The sequence below is a fragment of the Callospermophilus lateralis genome, chromosome 7 (genome assembly GCF_048772815.1).
Source record: "Callospermophilus lateralis isolate mCalLat2 chromosome 7, mCalLat2.hap1, whole genome shotgun sequence".
In the NCBI taxonomy this organism is placed as follows: domain Eukaryota; kingdom Metazoa; phylum Chordata; class Mammalia; order Rodentia; family Sciuridae; genus Callospermophilus; species Callospermophilus lateralis.
This window is the reverse complement of record NC_135311.1, coordinates 105,618,448-105,642,410: the sequence shown is the minus strand read 5'-3', so window position 1 is coordinate 105,642,410 and position 23,963 is coordinate 105,618,448. Positions and strand designations below refer to the sequence as shown.

General features: G+C 43.0%; 1 protein-coding gene across 5 annotated transcripts in view; it reads left to right on the top strand.

Moving 5' to 3' along the window:
• Positions 1–23,656, top strand: part of Elavl4 (ELAV like RNA binding protein 4) — an 84,688-nt gene extending 61,032 nt beyond the window's left edge. The window contains exons 3-7 of one of the 5 annotated variants that reach the window (XM_076862782.1): positions 1,639–1,742; positions 16,411–16,564; positions 18,177–18,402; positions 19,974–20,012; positions 23,329–23,656. In XM_076862782.1, coding sequence (XP_076718897.1) covers positions 1,639–1,742; positions 16,411–16,564; positions 18,177–18,402; positions 19,974–20,012; positions 23,329–23,656 — 851 coding nt within the window. Of the gene's footprint in view, positions 1–1,638; positions 1,743–16,410; positions 16,565–18,176; positions 18,403–19,110; positions 19,114–19,973; positions 20,013–23,286 lie in introns of all 5 variants that reach the window. The other 4 variants (XM_076862781.1, XM_076862786.1, XM_076862785.1 and 1 more) reach the window with 4 other exon arrangements.
• Positions 23,657–23,963: the final 307 nt, after the last annotated feature.

The following is a 23,963-nucleotide window of genomic DNA, read 5'->3' as shown; positions in this document are numbered from 1 at the left end:
ACTCTCTCTTCTTCTTCGGTTACCAATTCTGGCTGGTAAAGGCCCTATCTGGCAAAGTTTGCCTCCGTCTTTCCTATTCTAACTGTTCTTCTAAAACCCAATGGCAAACCCTAATTAAAGATTGTCATCTGAAGTTTTTCATGGCAGAGATGACAGCCTTCCATTAGGGTATGCCTCTGAGTTTTCTCATGCTTCTCTTTGCTTCCATCCTATGAAGGATAACAAAGTCACCCATTTTCTGATCCAGAACCCAACTTGTTTTCCCAGGTTCCCTCCTACAACCAACACAAACACAGACATTTACCAGCAAAACAGAAGCTGTTGGAAAGATTTTTTTGGCTGCTGAAATGGGCTCCTGTCACCAGGACATGGCAGGCTTTTTGCTGTATTGTCTCCCAGTCCTGGCCCCAGTACTCCAAAGAGAGCTTTATGTAATCAGTCTTTCCTGACATGTGATGTCCTGTCATTTCTCTCCCCTTCGGCTCTGCTGCCGCCCACAAATCAATAACATTGCCTGGGAAGTTCAAGCTGGTTTTGCAGCCACCACAAGCTCTGTGTTTCTTAAAGGGTATGTCAGAAAATGTAAAGTTTCCTAATGATATTTCTGGCTGATGACACATGGCAGAGCTGATGGACTATTTATAATCAGTGGCACGATCGCAAGCACATTATTTTTATTTCACTTAGGGGGGAGCCCTGTCACTCGCTACCTCTTTTTGCAGACAATTTGATGCCATCTCCACCTAAAGTAGCTAAATCCTCTTTGCAGAATGTGTTTGCACTCTCCCCTTTGTGTTAGGAGCTCCCCTGTTGTCTACAATAGAAACCCCCACCCTCCTCTTTTTATTGTTCTGTGGCCCTAGGGATGATGAGGGCAAAGAATGATTTGCAGCAACTGCTTTCAATTCTGGCCATGCCTGCTTCCTTCACTATAATGGGCTCCAGTTTTTGCTGCTCAGATTATGCTACATCCCTCTGAGTGTGGGTGTGGCTGGCATGACTGAGGCCATAGACACAGCTATTGCATCCAGTATTGGCCCTGATTTTACGGGCATGAGCAGAGCAGAGCTGTCTTTTGTTGAGCACTGTTGTGTTCTAGGCAATGTACTTGGTAGGCCTTCTATATACAATGTCTTACTAACTCTCACAAACTTGTTTGAGGTAAGTGTATTATCTCCAGAGTAGAAATATGGGGAAACGGGAGATTAAAGGACTTCTCCAAAGTCCCACCGATCATAGGAAAAGCCCCAGGGATCCAGTTCAAATTTCTTCTAACGAATTACACCTGCTGTCTTTCTACGGCCTATCCTGCCTCTTCCTGATTATGTGGACATTTGTACATATCAGGTGTGGATGCAGGGGCACTTACCCATTTTTAGAGTAAGTAGCCCTGTAAGTTGAAAGGCCAACCAGAGTGAGGGATGGAAGAATTGAAAAGCTCTCAAGTCTGGGGGTAAACCCCAGCATAAAGGAAGCATGTACCAGAGGAGGGTTTTGACCCACTGCAATGGAAAGTATTGCATCTACAAAGATACTGAGCACTCTCTCTTTCTTTCTCTCTCTTTTTCTCTTTCTTTCCCTCCCTCTCTCTGTCTCTCTCTTTCTCTGTGTTTCTCTCTTTTTTTAATGTTTCCACAGGACAGAGTTTAGGGTATGGATTTGTTAACTATATTGATCCAAAGGATGCAGAGAAAGCCATCAACACTTTAAATGGACTCAGACTCCAGACCAAAACCATAAAGGTAAGAGGTGACATACTGGCTCCTGATTCAGGAGGCCCTGGTTAAATTTCATTCTGTGAATCTAATAAATCCAGGCTGTGTGGAGCCAAAAGTGGTGTTCTTTATTTATTCAAAGAACATTTACAGTACACTCTACTAAGTGGGGACATGGGCCATCACAAAAAAGTGAGATGAGGGCTGAGTATAGGGAAGGTTCTACGAGCCATGGGACCTCCAATCCAGAAGGCGGATCAGGTGCCTGGGATCAAAGACCCCACTTAAAGGGCCTGCCTGTCAGCCTGAGTTGGCACAGATGGCAGGAGCAAGCCAAGGGGAGAGGTTGAGGCAGGGAAGCTGTTCGAGGTGTGACTAGTATGGCCTGAGTTTAGACAGGAGGCAATGAGAAGATGAGGTTGGAGGGTCAGAGTGTCAAGTCAAGAGACATAAACCAGTCTGAGCAGATTGGCTTTGGCTAGGGGTGGTTAGGAACCTCCCAACCATGAACTGGAAAGGGAAAGTCAGTTATAAACACACACACTAGTGTAACAGGAACAGGTGCTATAAAATCAATGAGAACATAGTAAAAGAACAACAAAAACACTAATATTTCATCAATCTAAGAGTAATAAGATGGGCAGATAATATCTCAGGAGTGATTGTTGTTGTAAATTAAAAAAAAAAAAAAAGTAACCCAGAGCCTGTTCCTTCAGGAGGTGCAGGTTTCTGTGGCAGCATTGTTAAGCTCTGGGCTCAGACATTTGTGGGATCCTTCAGGAGGTGGTGCTGCTTGTTCTGGGGGCCCCCTTTGGACAGCAAGGGGGGTTGTCTTCAGGATGGACCCTTCCTGCTCCTTGGCCTCCCTCCTGCTTCTTCCCCCACCTCCAGGCAGCATCCTGTTTAGGGGCAGCTGCCAGCCGATTAATGAGTCCCATCCTTCATAGCCTATTAAACCGCAGGGAAGTGTCTCCTGGGCGCTCTTATCCTCACGACAGCAGGTCTGACGCAAAGTAGGACAAAAGAGAAACCTCTCCCAGAATGGAAATCTATAGATGGCACCAGCTCTCAGCCTCTGAAAACACAAAACCAGAACTTTTTAGTCCAACAGAGCTACTTTTCCAACGCCCAGACTGACAGAAGAGTCTACTGACTAGTATAGGATAATCTTAGCGAAGAGGTAATAAAAAACAAAAACAAAACAAAGCCTTTTATTTTTAATATGTGATTATCTTTCTTTTTTAAGCAGCTTTACTTTTGCAATTGAGTTTAGCTTATTTTTAAAGATAATTGCTTTCCCTGATCTCCTACAGTCTTTGGTACACAAAGACACCAAAATGGGCCTAATTCAGGCTATCCTCATCTAGGCTTCGAATCAGTTCCTGTGAGTTCTCTAAGGGGGAAATAATCAGGAGTTGTTTAATTATGAAGTAGTCCTCTGAGAGGCAGGAAGATTAATTTCTTTCAAAGGAAAAACATACCTATTTTTGTGCTGTAAGTAAAGAAGAGATGCTCATGTCACCTGACTGTTTGATGAGGCCACACCAGGTTGATAGCTGTATTTGTGGGTCTGATTGATTTCCCGTACTATCTAGTTCAGCATTAGAATGCCAGACATTTATTCTTCCCATGACAGACACCCTGACCTTGAACTGAGAAAGGTATTTTCTTTCCTCTATAGTTTTCTTAAACTCAAACTCTTCTCTGAGGGTTTGGGATCAAATCATCAGCCATCAATTCTGCTTTTTTTTTTTTTTTTCTTTTTAGTATTTCCTAATGCCTGTGGGGTTTCCCAGAAGACTGAGTGGACCTGGTTTTTCTGGTCTCAGAATGTATCCCCTGGCCCATCATACTATCAAATGCTTTATCTAAGTGGATCTTAGAGACAAGGAACATTGATTTTGTTTTTTTTTTCCTGAGAAGAGCCAGTCTGCCTCCTTCCCTCGTCCACATCCCTTTCTCCACTCTCCCACCCACCCTGGGCTCCCCCTGCATCAAAATGCTGCCAACACATTTGCACCCAGCGGAAATGTGGGTTTCTGAAGCACTGTAGGATTCAAAAAGCATGATGCCACGGCTGAATCAATAATTTCCATTCTCTACTATGAATGAAAATTTAATGTGCAAACCTGGGGATTTCAGCCCTTTCATTAAAGCAGTTTATTTGCCATACTAAAAATTAAGTTTGAGTGATAGGTTCCTTTATTAACTTTTCTTCCCTTTCCTAAAGGGACACAGTGTTTAAGGTAAAAAAATCATATTAAAGGGAAGAAAAAAGCAAACCCTTTTCATGTGCTGTTAATAGTCTCATCATTTATTAATTTCTCAAAATTGCTTTTTTGCCTTTCAGGCCACTGTTTACTTCTTCTGGTTCAGTTTGCTTTGATAAGTGACATGAGATTTATCTCTTTGCTCTGACTCCCATGAAGGAATAGATAACTTGCCAATCTGGAAAAAACAAATATCTTCTTTGGAAGCATGCATTAGAGAGATATCCTTGGAACCATCTAGTACATGTTTGCAAACTTTGGTCAAGTTTATCTCTTTTTTTCCGCCTCCCCGGCTCCTCTACCCTGCTTCTGGAGTGCTTTCTGCACTACTTTATGTGCAAAATAGGTGCAGGCAAATCAAGAGTTAATTCTTAAACTATGCAGATGAAAAATTAGCAATCTGACTCAGGGAAGGTTTTGGAAAGCCCTGGGGTGGGGGGCACTCAAGTGTGTATTAGGTAAAGAGGACAGCTATTCAGCTGCTGCTGCTGATGGTGGTGGTAATGATAACAGTGAGGATTGTTCAAATCCGGATTGTTGCCAGATCTTTCATTTGCTCAATAAAAATTGAAATCTAGATTTTTTTTAAACGTCAAATCTCCCACATTTTTAAAGACTAGAAACTAACTCAAAAAAAATTTAAAGCATTATGTAGGACAACCAAACAGAACTTAATAGTTAGCTGACCTTTGGACAGGCAGTTTGCAACCTCTGAACTCAAATTTAAATATGCAAACATTGTTTTGCCAATTGAGCAGTGAATGGCTCATTACCAGGCGACTAGTAAGAGGTGTCCACAAATGATGGTTCCCTATCAACAAAAATTCGTTTCACCTTTATTAAAGGGAATGTAAAGCGACTGTGTGTGAATATTGAGGGCATGTGGAGGGCAAGGCCAGACCTCTGGTAAAGAAAGCATAGAAAGGGCATGGTGCATAATTATGCCCCCAGTGAGTAGTTGTGGATGGTGACTCCAGAGGAATTGTTCTTTGGTCTATAATTTCTTTAGTGGGAGATTCCAACCCCTTATCTTGGAATGCAGGCTCAGAGAAGTGAAGTGATTTGTTCAGGGCCATACAACTGACCAACAGTAGAGATGGAGTTAACATCCAAAGGACCTTGCTTCCAGAAGAGGAGTTGCTTAATGTGTGAGCATGAGCTCGAGAGGAAGTAATAATAATAATAATAATAAATAGTAATGCTATCTTGCATTTACTTTTTATGCTGTGTCCAACAATATTTATAATCTTTTTACATGCTTATTATCATTTAACCTTTGAACTGTCCCTGGGCTAATTACTTTGCACATGTCAACTCTTTTTCTTAAAATAGACTAAAAGAAGGTGCTATTATCTCCATTACACTAATGAGGAAACTGAGGCCCAAAGAGGTTAAGGCACATACCCAGAATCACATAGTTGGTAAATGAGATTTGGAGTAAGAAAAAGAAGTTTTAAATAGCTCTCTGCAGTAGGTCATGTTGGAGTGCCACAATGACTGTTTGCCCAACAGCATGTGCATTCTGTAAGGGTGTGTGGGTGTGTATTTGGCTCTGCACACACATGGGTTATACTCCCTCAAATGGGGAGGAGATATAAAAAGCAAAACAACTGAATTACAGGGTTCCTCCAGGTTCTTCAGTAAGCAGACTTGTGGTTCAGGGCTTCTGAACTTAGGGACATCCCTGACTTCAAATAACTTATTCCTAGACCCTGGCTTTCCATGCTAAGTCCTAGGATTTAGGTAACCAGAGATGGCAGTGCCCTGGAAATGCCTCCATCCATGTGTCTCAGGAAGCCATAGGGTAGGGACCATGGGCCTGCCAAAGCAGCCTGGAATCCCACTTAGGAAACTGGGTCATTTCTCAGTGTTCGACTCTGAGCTCAGTGGGGTTGATTTACTCCGTTTAGGGCTTTGAGGTGCTATTTGTTAGCTTTTGTTTTTGTTTTGTTTTGGTTTTCTAGTTTCTCCACCAAGGATCATTTGGGACTCTGAGAAGCATTGGGTGAAATAGCTGTGGATTCTGGAAAAGGATTCCCAGTTCTCCCTCATTGACCCCATTCACGCCTAATGCCTGTCCCAGTCCTCAGCTCTAAATGAGCAGCCCTGACTTTACACTGTACTTTCAGACGATTTACTAAGAAGCACTCAGTTGAGTCCAGTTGCATTTGGTTCAGCTCTTAGTCACATTAATTAAGGACAAAAAAAAAAAATTAGATGGTTTTATAGTACCTTCAAAACAAGCACATGTTTACCAAAGGTTTGGTTGGATTGATATTCAAGTGACACTGAGAGCCTTCAATAAAATGTGACTGCAGGTTTGTTCTCAATCCTGCTAAAACTTTCAGAATGGTGAGACATCTGGGTTTCAACCTAAGTGTGAGGAGCAGGATTGCAGAAGTGCTCACTGCTTGCTCTTGCTCTGAGAGCTCCTGAAAAGGAGCAACTCCAGTGCCGTAGAATGGGGTGATCACAGGGTTGTAGAGGCTTCCATTTGGATGTTGTGGGGAGATAGGGAGCTGTGCAAGGTGTGAGTGGGAGAGTGTTCTGTGGGTTCATCTGTGAATGGCGTGCCACATGGAGTGTTTGACAAATGAAACCAACACTTTGCAGGCTACTACAGTAGGTTTTGTCAGCCTTAGATACTGACAAAATCATCTCTATATTAGGGGCTTTTTCATTCGTGTTAAAAGCAAGACCTCATTTCTAAATAATTTAGAATGCTGAGGATCCTATCATGAACACATATCAGCCTTTCACAGCCCAATAGTGTTAACATTTTTCCATATTTCTTTTCTTTTCTCATTGCATTACATGTTTACAAATGATTTTAGTGATTTTTTTCTAATAATTGCATTAAGCTTTTACTTGAATTATACAAATATAACTTGAAATAAAACATTTCCAAAGCACAGCTCTTGTGTAAACTTGGGGTGTGAGCAATTTCAGGACTAGTTCTCAGATTAAGGGGCAAAAGGGTTGCTTCTGCAGCTCTGAGCAAACCCAGGAGAGTTTGCACTCAGTCAGGCGATGGGGTGAGAGAGTAAGAAAGACACTTTATCACGAGGCAGCAGTCCAAGTCTCAAGGGAGCAAGACTAGGGGAAAGTGTGTGAGCAAGGGCTTTTCAGAAGGAAAAACCTCCCTTCTCCAGGAAGGAGAGTGAGTTCGCATATTTCCGCCTCTTTGCTGATGTTTTGATGCTGCTTAGCCATTTCTCCATTTTCACTTTATTCTTCTAATAGCACTAACAGTGCCTCCAGGGGATCTTGCTACACTTGAGCTTTGCAGGTTCCAGTTTGCCCCTCCCGCTTCTTTCTCTTGCCAGGGGTCATGGGCAGCCAGTGTCTTCCCCCATCCCCTCCCGCCATCCACCTGCCTTGCTAAAGGCCTCCATTCCGCTGAGGCATCTTTTCTTTGCACTTGGCATAAGCAATTATTTCTCCTATCACGTCTCTTAATGCTTCCCGAAGAGTTAGCAGATCATTTTTTGCTGATGGATATCACCCTACCCAGAAATGATGGCCTGCCTCCCTCAGTCTTGTTAATAATAAAAAAGCATTTTCTCTCCTCCCCCATTCAGGCTATAGTCAGAGCCAGTGTGGGAGCACTTCCCTGCCAAGGTCAGCAGGGGCAGCTGGATCACTGAATCCCCAAGGAGAAGGCACATGGCAGGGCTATCGGAAACTGGATGCACATTTACCCCAGTTGTACCAGCTGCCTCTCTCTTTTTTGTGGGAGATTATATTTGGCTGCTCTGTCTCCAGTGCCCGGTTAACTTCCTTTGAGTGAATAAATTCAAATACAGAGATAGGAATTGGAGAGATGGAAATATAGTTCCTCTGTGCTCTTAGCTCATGAAATTGATTTGATGCTAGTATCTTTAAGGTCATTTGCAGTGTTCTATGTGTGGATTACAAAAGAAAACTGGGAAGGTATAGGTTAGACACTTAAGTTTTCAGAAGTACATGGAATGGGGTCTGGGCTTTAGCCATCCATAAGCATAAAAGAAGTCAACAATGTGATGTGAGCTGCTTTTGAAAAATTGGCACTCCCTTGGCTATGTTAGGAGAATATGACTATAGATCACAGGGACTGGTGGTTCTTTCTTGTCCACTCTGGTCAGCTCATCGCTGGTGTTTTGTACCCATCCAGATCATTTTTAAAATACATGACACTCTAAAGGTTGTTCAGAGGCAGATGGCAAAGAGATCTCTGAACCCATGTATCTACTCCACAATGGTTGCTTTTCCATTCTCTCGAAAAGAAAATTCTGCAGTGTTCAATCCTATGTGTTAATAATCTGGAAATAAAACCTGTGTAACTGTCAGAGTAGAATATTTGCCTTGAATAGTAGTGAGTCTTTCATCATCAGGGGCATGCAAATGAAACATTAGAGATGAGAGAGAAAAAATTCTTGTCTCAGAATGAATTTTGACTAAATGACCCTAAATGTCCTTTCTCATTCTGAGATGTTACAACTCTGTGTTTTTTCTTGGTGTAGAACTACTCTAGTCAGTATAGTGGTTACTAGCCTCATATTGAATTTGAATTAAATAAGAAGTTCAGTTCCTTGGGCACACTAGACATGTTTGAAATGTGCCATACTGATACATAGCTAATGGTTACCATATTGAACAGCACAGATATAGGACATTTCCTGATTCCAGAAAGTTCCGTGGCAGAGAGCTGCCTAGAACATCAGTGGCCCTGAGAACTAAAGAATTATTTCTCTGAAGCCTCAGGACAGGATAGCTGGTCTGTCAAAGATCAGAAAGCACCACATCCCTCTCCCCTTCTCCCTTTTTGTTCATTAAAAGCTTTGAGTTAAGATGGATAGTCCAGTTCGGCTTCTGTCAAAAATTACTAGGAATGACCTTGAGGAACTTACCTTGTTTCCTCATCTGCAGAATGGTTCCTTCCAACTCTAATAGTCTAATAAAATATTACAGCATGCTCATTCCCACTTGGTACCTTTCCAGTAAAAGTAACAGTTGGTGCCAAGAATATGGCTTTTATCTCCCTGTTCAGGTTAGCGTGGCAAAATGGAAAGATCCCAGAACTTTGAGTCATATTCAAGTTTGTCTGTTTGCCTTAGTTCAATGGTGTGACCTTGGGCAAGTACTTGATCTCACTGAGTCATAATTGTCTCTGGAAAACAGAACTAATGATACCTCACTTGTAGGTAACCATGGTTTATATTGAATACTCAAGAAATGCTCCCCAGGGGATAGAGATGTCACTCAATAGTAGAGCACTTGCCTGACATGAAAGGGCCTGGATTCAATTCCCAGAAAAAAAAAAAAAAAAGGTGGTGAAGGGAAGGAAGGAAGGGAGGGAGAGAGAAAGAAAAAAAAATAAATGTTTCAGGTATGACAGCTGCTGTCATTGAGACATGTATCTTCTATGGAGTCCAAGGAGAGAGCAGTCATTTGTGCCTGGGCTTCATGGAAGGTGGGCAGCAGTTCATTTTGCCATGATGAATGAAGACCAAAAACAAAGGCATGAAAGTGGAAACCTTCAGCACTACTCAGAAAGCTGTGACTGTGTTTTTGTTTGAAAGGGTGCAGGAAAGGGTCAGCAGGAGAAGAAAATTTGGGCCAGATTCCAGGGGGCTTTGAATGCCCAGATAAGAGATTTGGACTTTCATCACAAGGCATTAAAGAATTATTGAAGAGTTCTGTGCAGGAAGAAATGGCATAATTAGAACTCATTAGAAATATTACCATCAGTTTTTGCCCCAGATAAGAGAACAGCATGTATCAGGTGGCAGGTGGAGAGGAGTATAAAGAGTGAGGCTACAAATACAGACACCTGTCCTGCCTGTGAGCAGGGCTGCAGCCACAGGCACAGAGGTGAATCAATCCTCACAATCAGAGCTGTTGTTTCTAGGAGGCAGCTGGCTTCTTTCTTCTCTCCCTGTTCCCAGAGGTGGGATTGGAAGTCCCCGGGAGGGTTTGCTCCTAGAAGCCCTGGCAGCACCGCAGTCTGTTCTCTGCTGCCATTCTCCTGGTCTGTTTGGAATGAATGTTCCCCAGGGACCTGTCTGCTCTGGGGAGTTTGTATTCACTCAGAGAATAGGGTGTTACAACAAACCGGGGAAAATCTGCAGCCTGATCTTCTGAAATGATTGGTTTGTTTGTCTCCTCTGCTAGACTAATAGTCCTGCGTGTCAGGGACTGTTGTATTCATCTCTGCACCCTGATGTCTAGCATAAGGCCTAATTACATAGCAATCATGTCAAAGCTGCTGTTTATTGAGCACTTACTGTGTGCCAGGTATGGTGCCTAGAAATCCTACAAGGAAATAGCTCTTTTAGAGAGCTTCTAAACTATGTTATTCAAGTGATGCACCCCAGAAAGATTAAGTGACTCACCCCAAGGTCACACAACTGGAAAGTGGTCAGGATTTACATTTTCATTTCCTCAAGCCCAACGCCCTTGCTCTTAACCTCTTCACTCTTTTCTACTATAGAACAGGAACTCAGTTTCAGTTAAAGTACCATAAACAAAAGCTTCTTTGAAGTGTCCTGTTTCAAAATAGTTACATGATACTGTAACTAGCACCTGTCAGTGAGATCCACAAGATAAGGGGTGATGAGGATAGGGAGAATGTTCCAAGGTTGTCCAAGGAAGAAAAACCAGTAATAGCTAGCAGTGGCATAGGATGCCACATGAGGTAGTGAGCTTCCTGTCGGTGGAATGTACAAGCTAGATAGCCAGCTGTTTTTAAATCCTGCACTGAACTTTTTGAGGTCACTTCTTCTAGCACCAAGTTTCTCGGAAGCAGATATCAGGGATAGTAGTGTCAGGAACACCCGTGTAGTCTCTGACATCTTTATCTCCAATTACCTTGAACTGTGATTATAGACATTAGCAGTTTTGTAAATATAATACCTAGCTCACAAAAACATCCAGATGCCATGCCACTATTGTAATCCAAAAGAGCCCAACAAATGACCTCACTATTTTGCACATCTGGGTTCCAAACCAGTTGAGAGGCAAGACAAAAGAGTGTGGAATCCCAAGGTCATCTTTATTACTGTTTAAGACCTGGACATATTACTTGGACCCAGTGGACTTCCTAACACTTTGACAGACTGACTAATCAAGAAGACCAAAAACAAAGGCATGAAAGTGGAAACCTTCAGCACTACTCAGAAAGCTGTTACTGTGTTTTTGTTTGAAAGGGTGCAGGAAAGGGTCAGCAGGAGAAGAAAATTTGGGCCAGATTCCAGGGGGCTTTGAATGCCCAGATAAGAGATTTGGACTTCTATCACGAGGCATTAAAGAATTATTGAAGAGTTCTGTGCAGGAAGAAATGGCATAATTAGAACTCATTAGAAACATTACCATCAGTTTTTGCCCCAGATAAGAGAACAGCATGTATCAGGTGGCAGGTGGAGGGGAGTCATAAGTGCTCTGGACCCCACAGGTCTCCACAAATGAGAACAGAGCCTGCCCCCTTAGAACTTAGAGCCTAGGACTGAGTTTGAGCTTCTGTCTGGCATTGGCTCCCAGATGGGAGGAATCTCCAGCGCCTGAGTACCCCTTTATTGAAGACTCCATTCAGAGCAGTTGCTCCAAGACCCCTGGAAAAGAATGGGTGAAGGGCTGGAAAAAGGCTTAGACTGTTACTCCAGGGCACCCTCCACTTGGAGGGAAACAATGGAAGTGGAAGATGAGTGTCCCCTTGTCAACAGCCCTTAGTATTATACCTCATTTGCTTGATTATTTCCCTTGCCAGACTGTGGGGGTCCTTGAAGCAGACACACTCCCAGCACCCATCCCAGGGTCTAGCTCACAGCAGTTGTTCAGGAAAGTGAGAAGTCAGTGAACCCCTATTTAATCCAGGGGTTTCCCACAGGAGCACCTTTCAGGAGCTAAGAAGGATGCCTTTTCCTCCCATTTTTTTCCTTCCTCACAGCCCGAGATCATGCCTTTATTGTTTCTCATGTCCTCCCCTTTCTCTGCATTATGGTGGGTCGGATGAGGGACCATGCTGTTCTTCCCCCACCCGCCAAGCCAAGTCCTGGCTGTGAACAGGCAGAGGGACCTATGGGTATTGTGTGGGAAGAGGCAGACCCCAGCCCTGGTCCTGCTCTCCATCTGTGGTATAAATGACAATGCTGCCTGACCCACTTTGTGAAACTCTCTGAGAGCACTAAGTCATTTAAGAAAGTGGAAAGTACTTTGTGGATGTGAAGGGGTGGGATTTGTTGAAACATGTTAGAGGAAATTCATGGCAGTGAACTGCTGAAAGATAGCCAGACCCCAGTAGGGTGGCAAAGGAGGACAATGCCTCTGTAAGCATTCTCTGGTAGTGATCTATGTGTTTGCTTGTTTGATAAAATTGGAGGGTATATCCCAATGAGGGATAGATACCAGACTGACCCACAGACACCTGCATAGTTCATCATAATAATATATAAGTTATGATATATGCTATTAAGTTTAATTAAATTCTAGGTATGTTCTAGACATAAAATATTCTTACTTATTTCTATAATAACCCATTAGAGGAGAACTGTCCCCCATTTCTTACAAGTAAAGAAACTGAGACTTATCAGGATCAAATTACTTGCTCAAGCTCACACAGCTAGTGAGTACTGGAGCCCACCCAAAGTCTGAGCTCATAATCTTGTTGCTGTAGTGTAGAGGGTGGGGGGATTATGGGCAGCAGGGATGGGCAGTGCTGGGGAGTTTGAAAGAGCTGAAAATCTTCTGTAAACACTGTCTGTGAAGCCAGGCATTCATAGTCACCCACCTTTAAGCCACCATTACCCAGAGAGAGAAGTGGCCTCTTTACTTTCAGCTCTTTCTGAGTTCTGGAGCAATATCTCTGATGGCCTAGAAATGCCAATCTTTGTCTTCAAAGATTCTGGATGAATGAAATAAGCAGGATCCTGATGGTCCAAGGCAAGGGGAATTCTCTAGAGCATTGGCTCTAGCGTTGGGAGGCCCAGGTTCTAGGCCACTGGTTCAGAAGAGCTAACGTGCCAATAATGCTGGCCTCTCTGCAGGGGCTGAAAATTGGCAATATTTTTTTAAATGTTTAGGCCTGAGAAAGGATCTGACATCAGTAGTCATTCCACTGGAATTTAATAAGCGTATGAAGAAACTTGAAAGTTTTAGATACTGGAATGTGCTTTTGAATATTGAAAGCGGGAAGATCCTTTTCTTGTCATTTTTGTCCACTCCTACTGGCACAGGGGAATAAAACAACAGCAATTTAAGGGTCCAAATTGAGGAGAAAAACTAAGCAGGAATTAGTCTTGGGATAGAATGACCAAGGTGCTGTTCACTTTTGGGATTTGTTACTGCCTTGTGTCTGTCTCTGGGGAATCTGTGAAAGTAATTTTCCCTAAGATTCCGTCTCTGTCAGAATCATCTTTTAGGGAAATGGTTTTGGTTGTGTCATTGACTCCAGTGCCAGCTCCTTTTCCCTAGCAGGGTCAGTCCTTAAAATGCTTCCCTCTGTACTCCAGATCTGGGTGCCCAGTGGAAATCAAGTTCATTACTATCCACAGTGCATTTATTTATTGGATAGTAGTAAATGCACAACGCCAGGCCCTTCCTTAAGCTTTGGCCTCATTTGTATTCATGACAGAGGAAGGTTATTACCAGGCCACCATTCCCTGACCCTACCACCACCTGTCTCACCAACAGCCTCATTTCAGCTCTGTCTTATTCCTGGCCTCGTTAATCCTTGATTTATCCCTCCTCTGCATTTGAGTCACACACATACATAGCCCTGGCATAGCACACGTCTTGTGACTTTGTGATAATTGGTTTATATGCCTCCTCATCCATTATTCTACTCAACCCATATTTATCAAGCATGTCCTGTGAGATGTCTGTGGCCTCCATTAGACTTGGAGGTCCTCCGGAGCAAAAGACCTTGTCTTCCTTTTGCTGTGTCCCCAGAACACAGCACAGCAAGTGACTGACGCAGGGTAGATCTTCAAGAAATGTTTGCTGAGAGAAGTGATGTCTAAGCCTACGACATCCTTTTCTCGTTATTCCAACCCCAGACACTGAAGAGTGGGAAACTGTCCCTTAGCTTTTAGCTTAGTAGGGAAACAGAGTTATGACTCTGGGTGCTTGACTCTCAGTGATCCATCTTAGTGGAGGAACCAAGCTATAGTTAACCCCAAAGAGCCATTAAGGGCCACATCGTCCATCAAGAGCTGTGGGTGTCCACTCATTTTTTTTTTTCAGAAGGTATTAAACACCCAGCAGGAATCAGGCTCTATGCCGGGAGCTAGAGCCACAGAGATGAATAAAATACATATAATCCATGACCTCAAGGAGATCGTCAGACCAGATAGAGAGGTGGTAGTTAAGATCAGAATGGGCTAAGTGCTATGATTCATTGAGCACATTGCTGTGGAGACTTTCAGGAGGAGGCAAGATCAGACAGAGGTGGCTATCAAGAGAAGGTGGTAACATTTGAGCTGAGCCACCTTAAGAAAAGTAAGAATTGTATTTGAGGAAGAAGATGGAAAAAATGTTCCCCATGAGCAAAAGCATAAAGGTGGGAGAGGGGCAAATGACCTTCGGATGACTTGCCAGTAATGAGAGCGAGATGAGGGTGACCCTTGTGCTGTGGACCCACCACTATGAGATTTCCTTCTCCTGACCACTCCTTCCTCCTGCCTCAAAAATAGTTCTATGCTGTAGCCTGAGAGGACAAGGGCAGGAGCACATTATGTGAAGTGAAGCCCTATCCAGGCAATTGCATGGGTTTCTCGTGCCCGCCCCCCACGACCCCCTGTGGCCTCAAGTGCACACACAGGAAACCTCAATGAATTGGACCCTCTGCCTTGCAGCCCTGTGCTAGGAAGGAGCAAAACTTGTAGCGGCTTCCCAGGCCACCCAGGAGTTTCTAGAAGATGTAGACAATGTAGGCAGCTGCCTCACTCCATCAGCAGGGGGAGGCCAGAGAGGCAGATTAGTCACTCACATCATTTTCTGTTGAGTCAACATCTATTTTTAGGTGTGGAACTCATAAAGGGACCTGGTGTCTCTGTCATAGAAAGGGAGAATGTGCCATGGGTGAGGAGTCTACTCATCCTTCTTCCTCTTTGCTACACCCATTCTCTCCCCTGAAGTTTCCAGAAGCAATGTCCACTTTGCTTCCTAAGGTTTAGTTCTTAATGGTGAAGGGTTGGTTTTTACATGTGCAATTCCTTTTGCACACTGGCTTGTGTGTGAGCACACACACATACACACACGCGTGCCCCCACAGTCTTACCAGGTCTTATGAAATCCGTTATCTAGATTCAATAAAACTCCCAACTGAAAAATGCTAAGGCATATAAGTCCCTTCCTGTCCGACGTTGTCAGATGTGCTCTGAAATGACTGTTTTCATCATCTATTCTGAGCCATAACCGCCCCAGAAATAGCTTTAGCAGGAAAGTGCTTTTGTTAGACTAGCTGTAAATTATATTTCAAATGTCTGATGTTGTTTTCTTAAAAAAATAAATAAATAAGTAAATGAAAGTCTAAAATTAATGACTGCTGGGGTTTGCTTTGCTTATGTGTACTGCTACAGATTTGGCTTCTTGCAGATGGAATTTCAGATCTGTTTACACTTCTGTGTTAGCTTTTTGGGGAGGAAAAAAAGCAGTGGAGAGATCTGGGAGGACAAATTTACAAAGTCAAACTTATTATAACCATCAGTGAGGCTCTCTTCCCTCTCTGGCTGCCCTTTCCCTCCCTCCTGCACACTGTGCCCCCATTTTGTTTGTTGTGGTTTTATCTGCCCGATCTCAGAGTTAGGGGCAACTGGTCCTTGCAGATGTGACGACAAGGTCACATATCCAGTTTCGCAAGCAGATGTTCATTCAATCCCATTTCACCAGCGCTTTGTCATTCAGGGAGAGCAGACCTTATGGGAACAGATTGGAGCAACACAGAGGACAGAACATAAAAAAAAAATCTTACAGAGAACCCGATTGCTTTTATGTTTTCTTGAAGAGAATGGGGGTAGGGAGGGCGGCAGGGAGAGAAATGTGCAGAGCAGAATTTCATAGGGTTTTTTTTTTTTTGGTTTATTCAAAGATTATTATGTGTTGGATACAGTAAATCATCTATACACCCACATCCAGGAGGTAAATCTTCAGAACTTCATGCGTGGGTAGTTCTGCATTTAACAGCTGCCATACAGTAGCTATTTTGTTCTGCACTTAGAGACCCTTATCTGTGCATTTGTTTTAAGTTATCGTCAACTCTCCTTTCGTTCCTCTATGGCTGTTCTCCTAATTCTCATTACTATTACAAGAGTAGCTCCGACTCTGAACTATTGAGTGGTTTTAACTGGCCCCTTGAGCTATACTGCCAGCCGAGGCACTGTCATCTTGGTCGTTGTCTCTCCCTTGAGGTCAAGTGCCTATAATGGATTTAGTCCTCTTGCCTCTCCTAGGTCTCATATGCCCGTCCGAGCTCGGCCTCAATCAGGGATGCTAACCTCTACGTTAGCGGCCTTCCCAAAACCATGACCCAGAAGGAGCTGGAGCAGCTTTTCTCGCAATACGGTCGTATCATCACCTCACGAATCCTGGTTGACCAAGTTACAGGTTAAGTGTTTCTTTGTAATTTCTTTTCTTGCATATCAGTGCCCAACTGTTATCCCTAGGAGCAGGCTAATAGTTGCTTAAAGTAGAGAATATGGGTCATGAATAGGCACACTTCTGACTTGGGAGAAAGATTTCTCATCCATCAACTGCCCAAATTTAAAATGGGCCATATTGGGATGCAGAATTCTCCGTCGTGGGAATTGTTCCAGCAGCCGCTACACTATTTGGCAAGGTTGTAAAAGAGAATTTGGGTATCAGGTTGAGAATGGAGCTGTATGACCTTCAAAGTCTCTTTCAGCCCTCAACCAATAACGGTTATTTTTGTATGTGAAAACCTGTATGTGTAGCTCTAGCTCCAATTCATAGAATTACAGAGTTAAAAGGAACTTTAAACTACCTCATTTTGTACATCAGCAAACAGATCCAAAGTGAGAGCTGACTTCCCACCAGCTAGTCAGGAGCAGAGCAGGGTAAGAACCCAGGCTTTGGGACTCAGGTTCTTTGTCCAGAATAAAGAAAGTCAATCAGCCAGCACCTCTCAGCAAGAAAGGTAAAGCACCTGGGGTTGCATTTTTAATGACAAGGTGTTTTATGCCTACCCCCCACTCTATCTCAATTTAGAAGTCACCCCCTGAGAGAAGTTTAGCACGTTTGTCATTTGATTCATGTAACCAACTCTCACTGAAATAGGCTCTGACCCAGACACTGTGCAGAGGGACACTGGGAACCACGGATGAAGGAAAGGCATAGTTCCTTTCAGGACTCCAAAGTGACAGATTCCCACTAGGTGCCATCCAAGTTGCCCTGTGAGAGCTCAGGAAAGAGTGTACTATGCCTGGTGATGATTGTTGGGAAGGCTCCATTGTAGAGGCAATGTTTGAACAGGTTGGCAGGATGACTTGAGGTTACCTGGCAGAAGGGAGTGATAGAGCATTCTAGATAAAGAGGATGCCATATCCCAAGGCACAGAGTTAAGGAAGAACAACAGCCTGTTCTAGGAACGTCAGGCAGTTCAGGGTAGCTGGTGTGAGGCTCAACAGGGTATTTGGAACCAGATTTCCAAGGACACTGAATGCTATGCCAGGAAGTCTAGACTTCATCTGCATGCAGCAAGGAGCCAGGGAAGGGTATTTTGTGGGTTTTGTTTCTTGTTCGTTCTGTTTGGGGCAGTGAAGAATAGATACAATGCACAAAGTACAATATTCAAAAGGTATATAAGAGGTTTAGAAAATGTTTTTAAAGGTTGAACTGTAGTCAGAGTTGTCTTTTCATATAGATGACTTAGCCACTGGGTGTGGAGGACTCACTAGAGAACTGGAAAATGGTTGGTGGATGTTCACTTATAGTAACTGGAGGGAGATGAGAAGTGGTAGAGGACCAGAGAGGACAGATGCAGAAATCCTCTATTCTATGGATTGGAGGCATGTGTCCAGGGCCATGCTGGTGTATATGAAAGCAGATACAATTCAGTTCAGGGAGCTGGGCTCTGCCAGGCCCCACAGGTGAACTGACACCCCACACAACGTCCATGAGGTCCCACTCATCTCTTCCCAAAGATATTGACCAGTTTGGTTTTTTTCACTTTTTACAAAGACTCTTTCATTTTCCCCAGGAGTGTCTAGAGGGGTGGGATTCATCCGCTTTGATAAGAGGATTGAGGCAGAAGAAGCCATCAAAGGGCTGAATGGTCAGAAGCCCAGCGGTGCTACGGAACCGATTACTGTGAAGTTTGCCAACAACCCCAGCCAGAAGTCCAGCCAGGCCCTGTTGTCCCAGCTGTACCAGTCTCCCAACCGGCGCTACCCAGGCCCACTCCACCACCAGGCTCAGAGGTTCAGGTAGGTATGCCCACAGAGAAGGGAGCCCTTGCTGCCTGGTACAGAACTGGGCAAGGACCAGGGAAGCCCATGACTCTGAAGTATGGGGCAAGGCAAAGAACCTCAGTTTCCACTCCTGTAAAATGAGATGATTAGACGACCAGATGCTCTTCAAAATCCCTTGCTACTTCCTACTGTGACTGGTTAAAATTGAGATTCTTCAGTAGAAACAAAATTTAACGGAACAAAATTCGGTTTCAACAAAAGTAGTCACAAGTGACGTTTCAGAATCTTAGACTTAAGGCTGGGCAGGGGCTTTTCATACTGCCCACAGGCAGATCCTTGCCTGAGGGGAGTGGCTTGTCCTGTCCTCCTTTCCTAGGGAATTCTGGGTTCTAGGGGAGGAAATTTTTTAGTGTTAACTTTATCTCTTTAGTCAGCACATTCTGAATACAAGGAAGAAGATTTATTCAAGCTTTAGTGTTTCCTTTGGATACCCAACCCCCAGGAAGCTCCTGGTGCTGGGAGCATTCCCCTTCTAGACTTTCTGAAAGACTGGTTTCTCCATGAAGGCCGTGCAACTTTGATCGGCCTCTGTTGTGCAAGAGATAAGCATAGCCTTGACCTAACTGTAGTAAATTCTAAACAACTATGTCATTCCACCCACGCCCCAACTCCTCTTTAATGAAAGGGTTTTTCTTCTTGTTAAACTTCATGTGGGAAAAATAGTAGGTCCGTCTATTTAGAATAGTAACAGTCCATCTGGCCACAGAAAAATCAGCCTCTTCAGTTGTCCTCCCATACCCCATGAATCTGAAATGGTTAATGATTTCATGAAGAGTCCAAATCATCTAATTTTTATTTTGTGTGAGAGCGCATGCAGTATTTATGTAAAAAGCCTCTCCAGCAGGCTTCTAATGGTGGAAACTATGGTTACTACTGCCCCATGGTGTGAATAGCTTGTCCCCAAGTAAGGTACTAAACGTGAGGAAGATTATAGCATAATGACAGTTTGCCAGGAGGTGTTTTCAGGCTGTAAATAGTAAGCTATTTTTTTTTTTTTTTTTTAGTCTTAACCCACAAACACTCCCTGCACCCACCCACCCCCCCAAATGTGTGTGGTAAGGAGATTTAATGTAGCTAGGCTAACAGAAAAGATCCATTCTGATGCGTATTGTGTGCACATGTATTGTTTGTTGATCTGGAACAGAGACCTTTATTCACAAGTTTAATTACAGCAAAAGGTGAACAATTTAAGAAGTCCCCCCACCCCATTCTAACAATTTCACACACAATATAAAATAAAATCCACACAAATGTTCTGAGAGATGGGGGGAGTGGGATTGATTGAGACCTTGAAAGAAAGGGGGGATTCATTAGACACTTGCTTTAAACTCTAGCATTGACCTGAACATGAATTATTTGCAGTTGGAGGCAGGAAAGGGGGAAACTACCGGTGGATAGACTCCTCAGCAGTGGGGAAAGTTGTTGAGCTTTTCTTCTTTGAAAATGGAGCATTCTTATTAATAGTTCCATTGAGTGATCTTGCCATCTGTGAGGCATTAACCCAAAGACCCTCCTTCTCTTTGCAGGCTGGACAATTTGCTTAATATGGCCTATGGCGTAAAGAGGTAATTAAAACTCCACAGATTGCCAGATGTCCGTGTTGGCACAGACTGGGGCTAGATTTTTTTTTTTTTTAATTCACTAACTTTACTTTTTTTTTTTAATTCTTCCTTTTTCTTCCACCAGCATGTCAAATTCTTAATTTTAATTTCAGACTTCAGTTGATTTTTATTTCTTTTAGGGCACACAAAACATTTTGTGTGTTTCACTTTTTCTTTTATTTGCAGGTGGGCTTATCCTATGGTTCAGGTGCCACAGCTACCAAGCCCTTGATAATCTGGTCCTCTGAACGGCTTCCCTAAGGGAGAAAGCTCTGACTCTTTGCTGGCTGATTTTGCAAACTTGCAGAGCAACTGTTTTGCATTAGTGATGCCAAGATTCAGTTAAGAGGGCAGATTCCAGCAAATCAAAATTAGAACATTTTGCTTATCAAGACTGACCATCTTATAATTTTCAGTGGAAAATTTAGATTTTGGACTACTAGCTCTGGCCAAAGCATAAATTAACACACGAATGACTTTCTGACTTCTACTGCCAATTCGGTGTGCATATCAGAGCACATCCTGGGAATGAAGTGTATCTGTGTGCACCTCAACCAGGACTTTCTTTTGTTACAGGTTTTAGCAGTTATTATAAATCCTCCCTCAGTTTTGTATGTATGTGGGTTTTTAACTTGCTATTTCTTTCATTTAAAGCCTTTTTGTGGGGTTGGGTACTCAAATAGGGTCAAGGCTTTGGGGACCCTCTGAATGCAATCACAGGGGTGTTCCAGACCCATCTGAAATCTGAATCTTGGGGAGTTGAGTGTGTTATGTCACTGTGTCCATGAGATTCCCATATGTGCTTTTGATAAGCTCCGCTGCACTGCTAGGAACAGAGCATCTTCATCATATTGCTCAGTAGAGCTGCACACTTTAATTCCCCTTCCTCCACTCAAGGGAGAGATATGTGCTTTTTAATAGCCCACATCATACTCCCCACTCTAGGCAGTTCTTTCACCACTTGGCCATGCGTGGTAAGTACCCTGACTGGAAGCTAGTGCATAGTCAAGGGAGTAACTTGACTGCAGACTTCACTATCAGAGCGCCAGCTTCTTGAATCTCAGTCCCAGCTACCAGTGAGGATAACTGTGAATTATCTCCACATGTCTAACACACACTGACTGCTTCCCAGGCATTTTTCCATCTTTCCTAGCTCTGCCCCATCCCTTTGCTCCTTTCTGATTTTAGCAAGGTAGCACCAAATGCCACGAGAAGAGTGATACCTAATAACACAGGTGAGACCAGGGAAGACACAGCCGCAGCCTATGTGCTGCCTCTTCCTCCAGTGCCCAATTCAGGATGAACACACTAAATGATAACAGCATTTTTCTCTTTCTATTGAACCCAGATCTAGAATCCTTCTCACCTAAAGGCTCTGGTAGCCATCAGCAACTAGAATCAAGGTCCTACTTGAAACCTCTTTTCTGGCTCTGGCCTTGGCCTTATGATAAACATTTAGCTATTTTCTACCATATCAATGAAAAGGACTAATTACCTAGTTGGAGGAGAGACCATTGAGAAGACAGTGTTCAGAAATAAAGCAAATAGCAGCTAGGCATGGAGGTGCACACGTGTAATCCCCAGCTATGTGGAAGGCTGAGGTAGGAAGATCTCAAGTTCAAGGCCAGCCTCAGCAACTTAGTGAAAACCTGTCTCAATTTTTCAAAAAAAATAATAATAATAATAAAAAGGACTGGGGATGTAGCTTAGTGGTAGAGTGCCCCTGGTTTCAATCCCCAGTACCTAATAATTTTAATAATATTATATAAGTATTCAAATGCAGTTAAACTTACTTTTGCCATTCTAAGAATCTGTACCATGATATTTTTTTCCCCTGGGCGGGGGGGGCGAGAAACGGCATCTTGTTTTTAAGCAAGAAAGAAAATTGACTTAACAAATAGTAGCAAAAACAATTTCTATTGAGTTGTTATGTTCAGCATATCTTTAGCCACCATTTGATATTATCTAAAGTCTAGTGAGGTACAGAACTATTCATTATGGGCCCTTCCCAAAGCACCAAGAATATTGGCTTATTTTTAAAAAACATTCCTGGTCACATTTTACTCCATGCTTTTCCCAGTTTTTGCTTCCTCCTCTCTCCCAAGTCCACCCCCCCACCAAAAAAAAAAAAAAAAAAAGACTCAACCAAATGAAAAGCAAGCTTCTACTCAGTGTACAGCATCAAAATCCCTGTACACATTTGGTCTGAAAGAAAATGTTGAAAAATAATGTTCAGCTGTAGGCACTGGTATCCTAATTGTTTTATCTACTGCATCCATCACAAATCACACATGGGTTTATTTTATCAGACAGTGAGTAGAATATAAAGAGTTATTTTTTTCTTTTAAAGATTACACAAAAACTGAGAAGATTCTAAGCCCAATACAAAAGTACTTGTAAACAGGGCAAATGGCAATTTTATGCTTTTCTAATGTACAGCAATTCAACATGTATAAATGCATAAACCACTTGAAATCTTGTTCCAGTGATGCTTAGAAATGAATTCCAGATAATATAACATTAAAAAATGGTACATCTCTATTATTATTACTCAAGTTTTTGGGGAAAAGTCTTTGAATAAATACTAAATGAAACATCAGCCACTCATCTGATTAATAATAAGACATGTCTCTTCGTTCTCATGTATCTCCATCCTCAATAATATCAAGAGATCTTTGACAGCCATAAATCAAGGGACTGCAAAGATGGTAGACTTGAATACTTCAAGGCCCATCCCCCATTTCTGCCTAGAAATAACAAAATAAAATTTCCGAAGCACTGACATCAACAAGTTATTCACTTATTCAATCAATAAATATTTATTGAGTGTCTTCTATGTGTCACTGTGTCTATGAGATTCTCTTGTGCGCTCCACTGAATAGATAAATAGAACCATAGAATATAAGCCTTGAAATAGAGTCATTTCCCCGAGAACTCACTATCTATTGCAGGGTTGGGGGAGGTGGGAGGGGACAACGTATGAATATATACTGTGATAGAACTGTGATAGAGACTTGCTCTGGGAGACTTGGGAGTCCCTCATGCCTTTTAGGAATTGACCTAGGCCTTTCTCTTGGCATGTACATGACTCAGCCTTCTAGCCATTCCCATTGGAAGAAATGCCACAGATGTTAGTTTTTGCATTTGGTTTTTAAACCCTAAAGACTCTCCTGCAAACACTCACTCAGCCCTTTGCCCCGTGTCTGTGTCTGTGCATCTGTGTGTTTTCCATGGTCAGACTGATGTCTGGACCAGCCCCCCCTTCTGCTTGTCCCCCCAGGTTCTCCCCAATCACCATTGATGGGATGACAAGCCTTGTGGGAATGAACATCCCTGGTCACACAGGAACAGGCTGGTGCATCTTCGTCTACAACCTGTCCCCAGATTCCGACGAGAGCGTCCTCTGGCAGCTCTTTGGCCCCTTCGGCGCAGTGAACAACGTCAAGGTCATCCGTGACTTCAACACCAACAAGTGCAAGGGATTCGGCTTTGTCACCATGACCAACTATGATGAGGCAGCCATGGCCATCGCCAGCCTCAACGGGTATCGCCTGGGAGACAGAGTGTTGCAAGTTTCCTTTAAAACCAACAAAGCCCACAAGTCCTGAATTTCCCATCCTTACTTATTAAAATATATATATAAATATATACGAACAAAACACACGCGCACACACACATACACAAATGAGAGAGAAACAAACTTTTCAAGGCTTATATTCAACCATGGACTTTATAAGCCAGTGTTGCCTAAGTATTAAAACATTGGATTATCCTGAGGTGTACCAGGAAAGGATTTTATAATGCTTAGAAAAAAAGAAAAAAAAAAAAACAAAAAAATACCTTTGATGCATTGAATGTTCTTTCATAGCTGTCGTTGTTGAATATAATATACATAGATAGCGATGTGCAGGGATT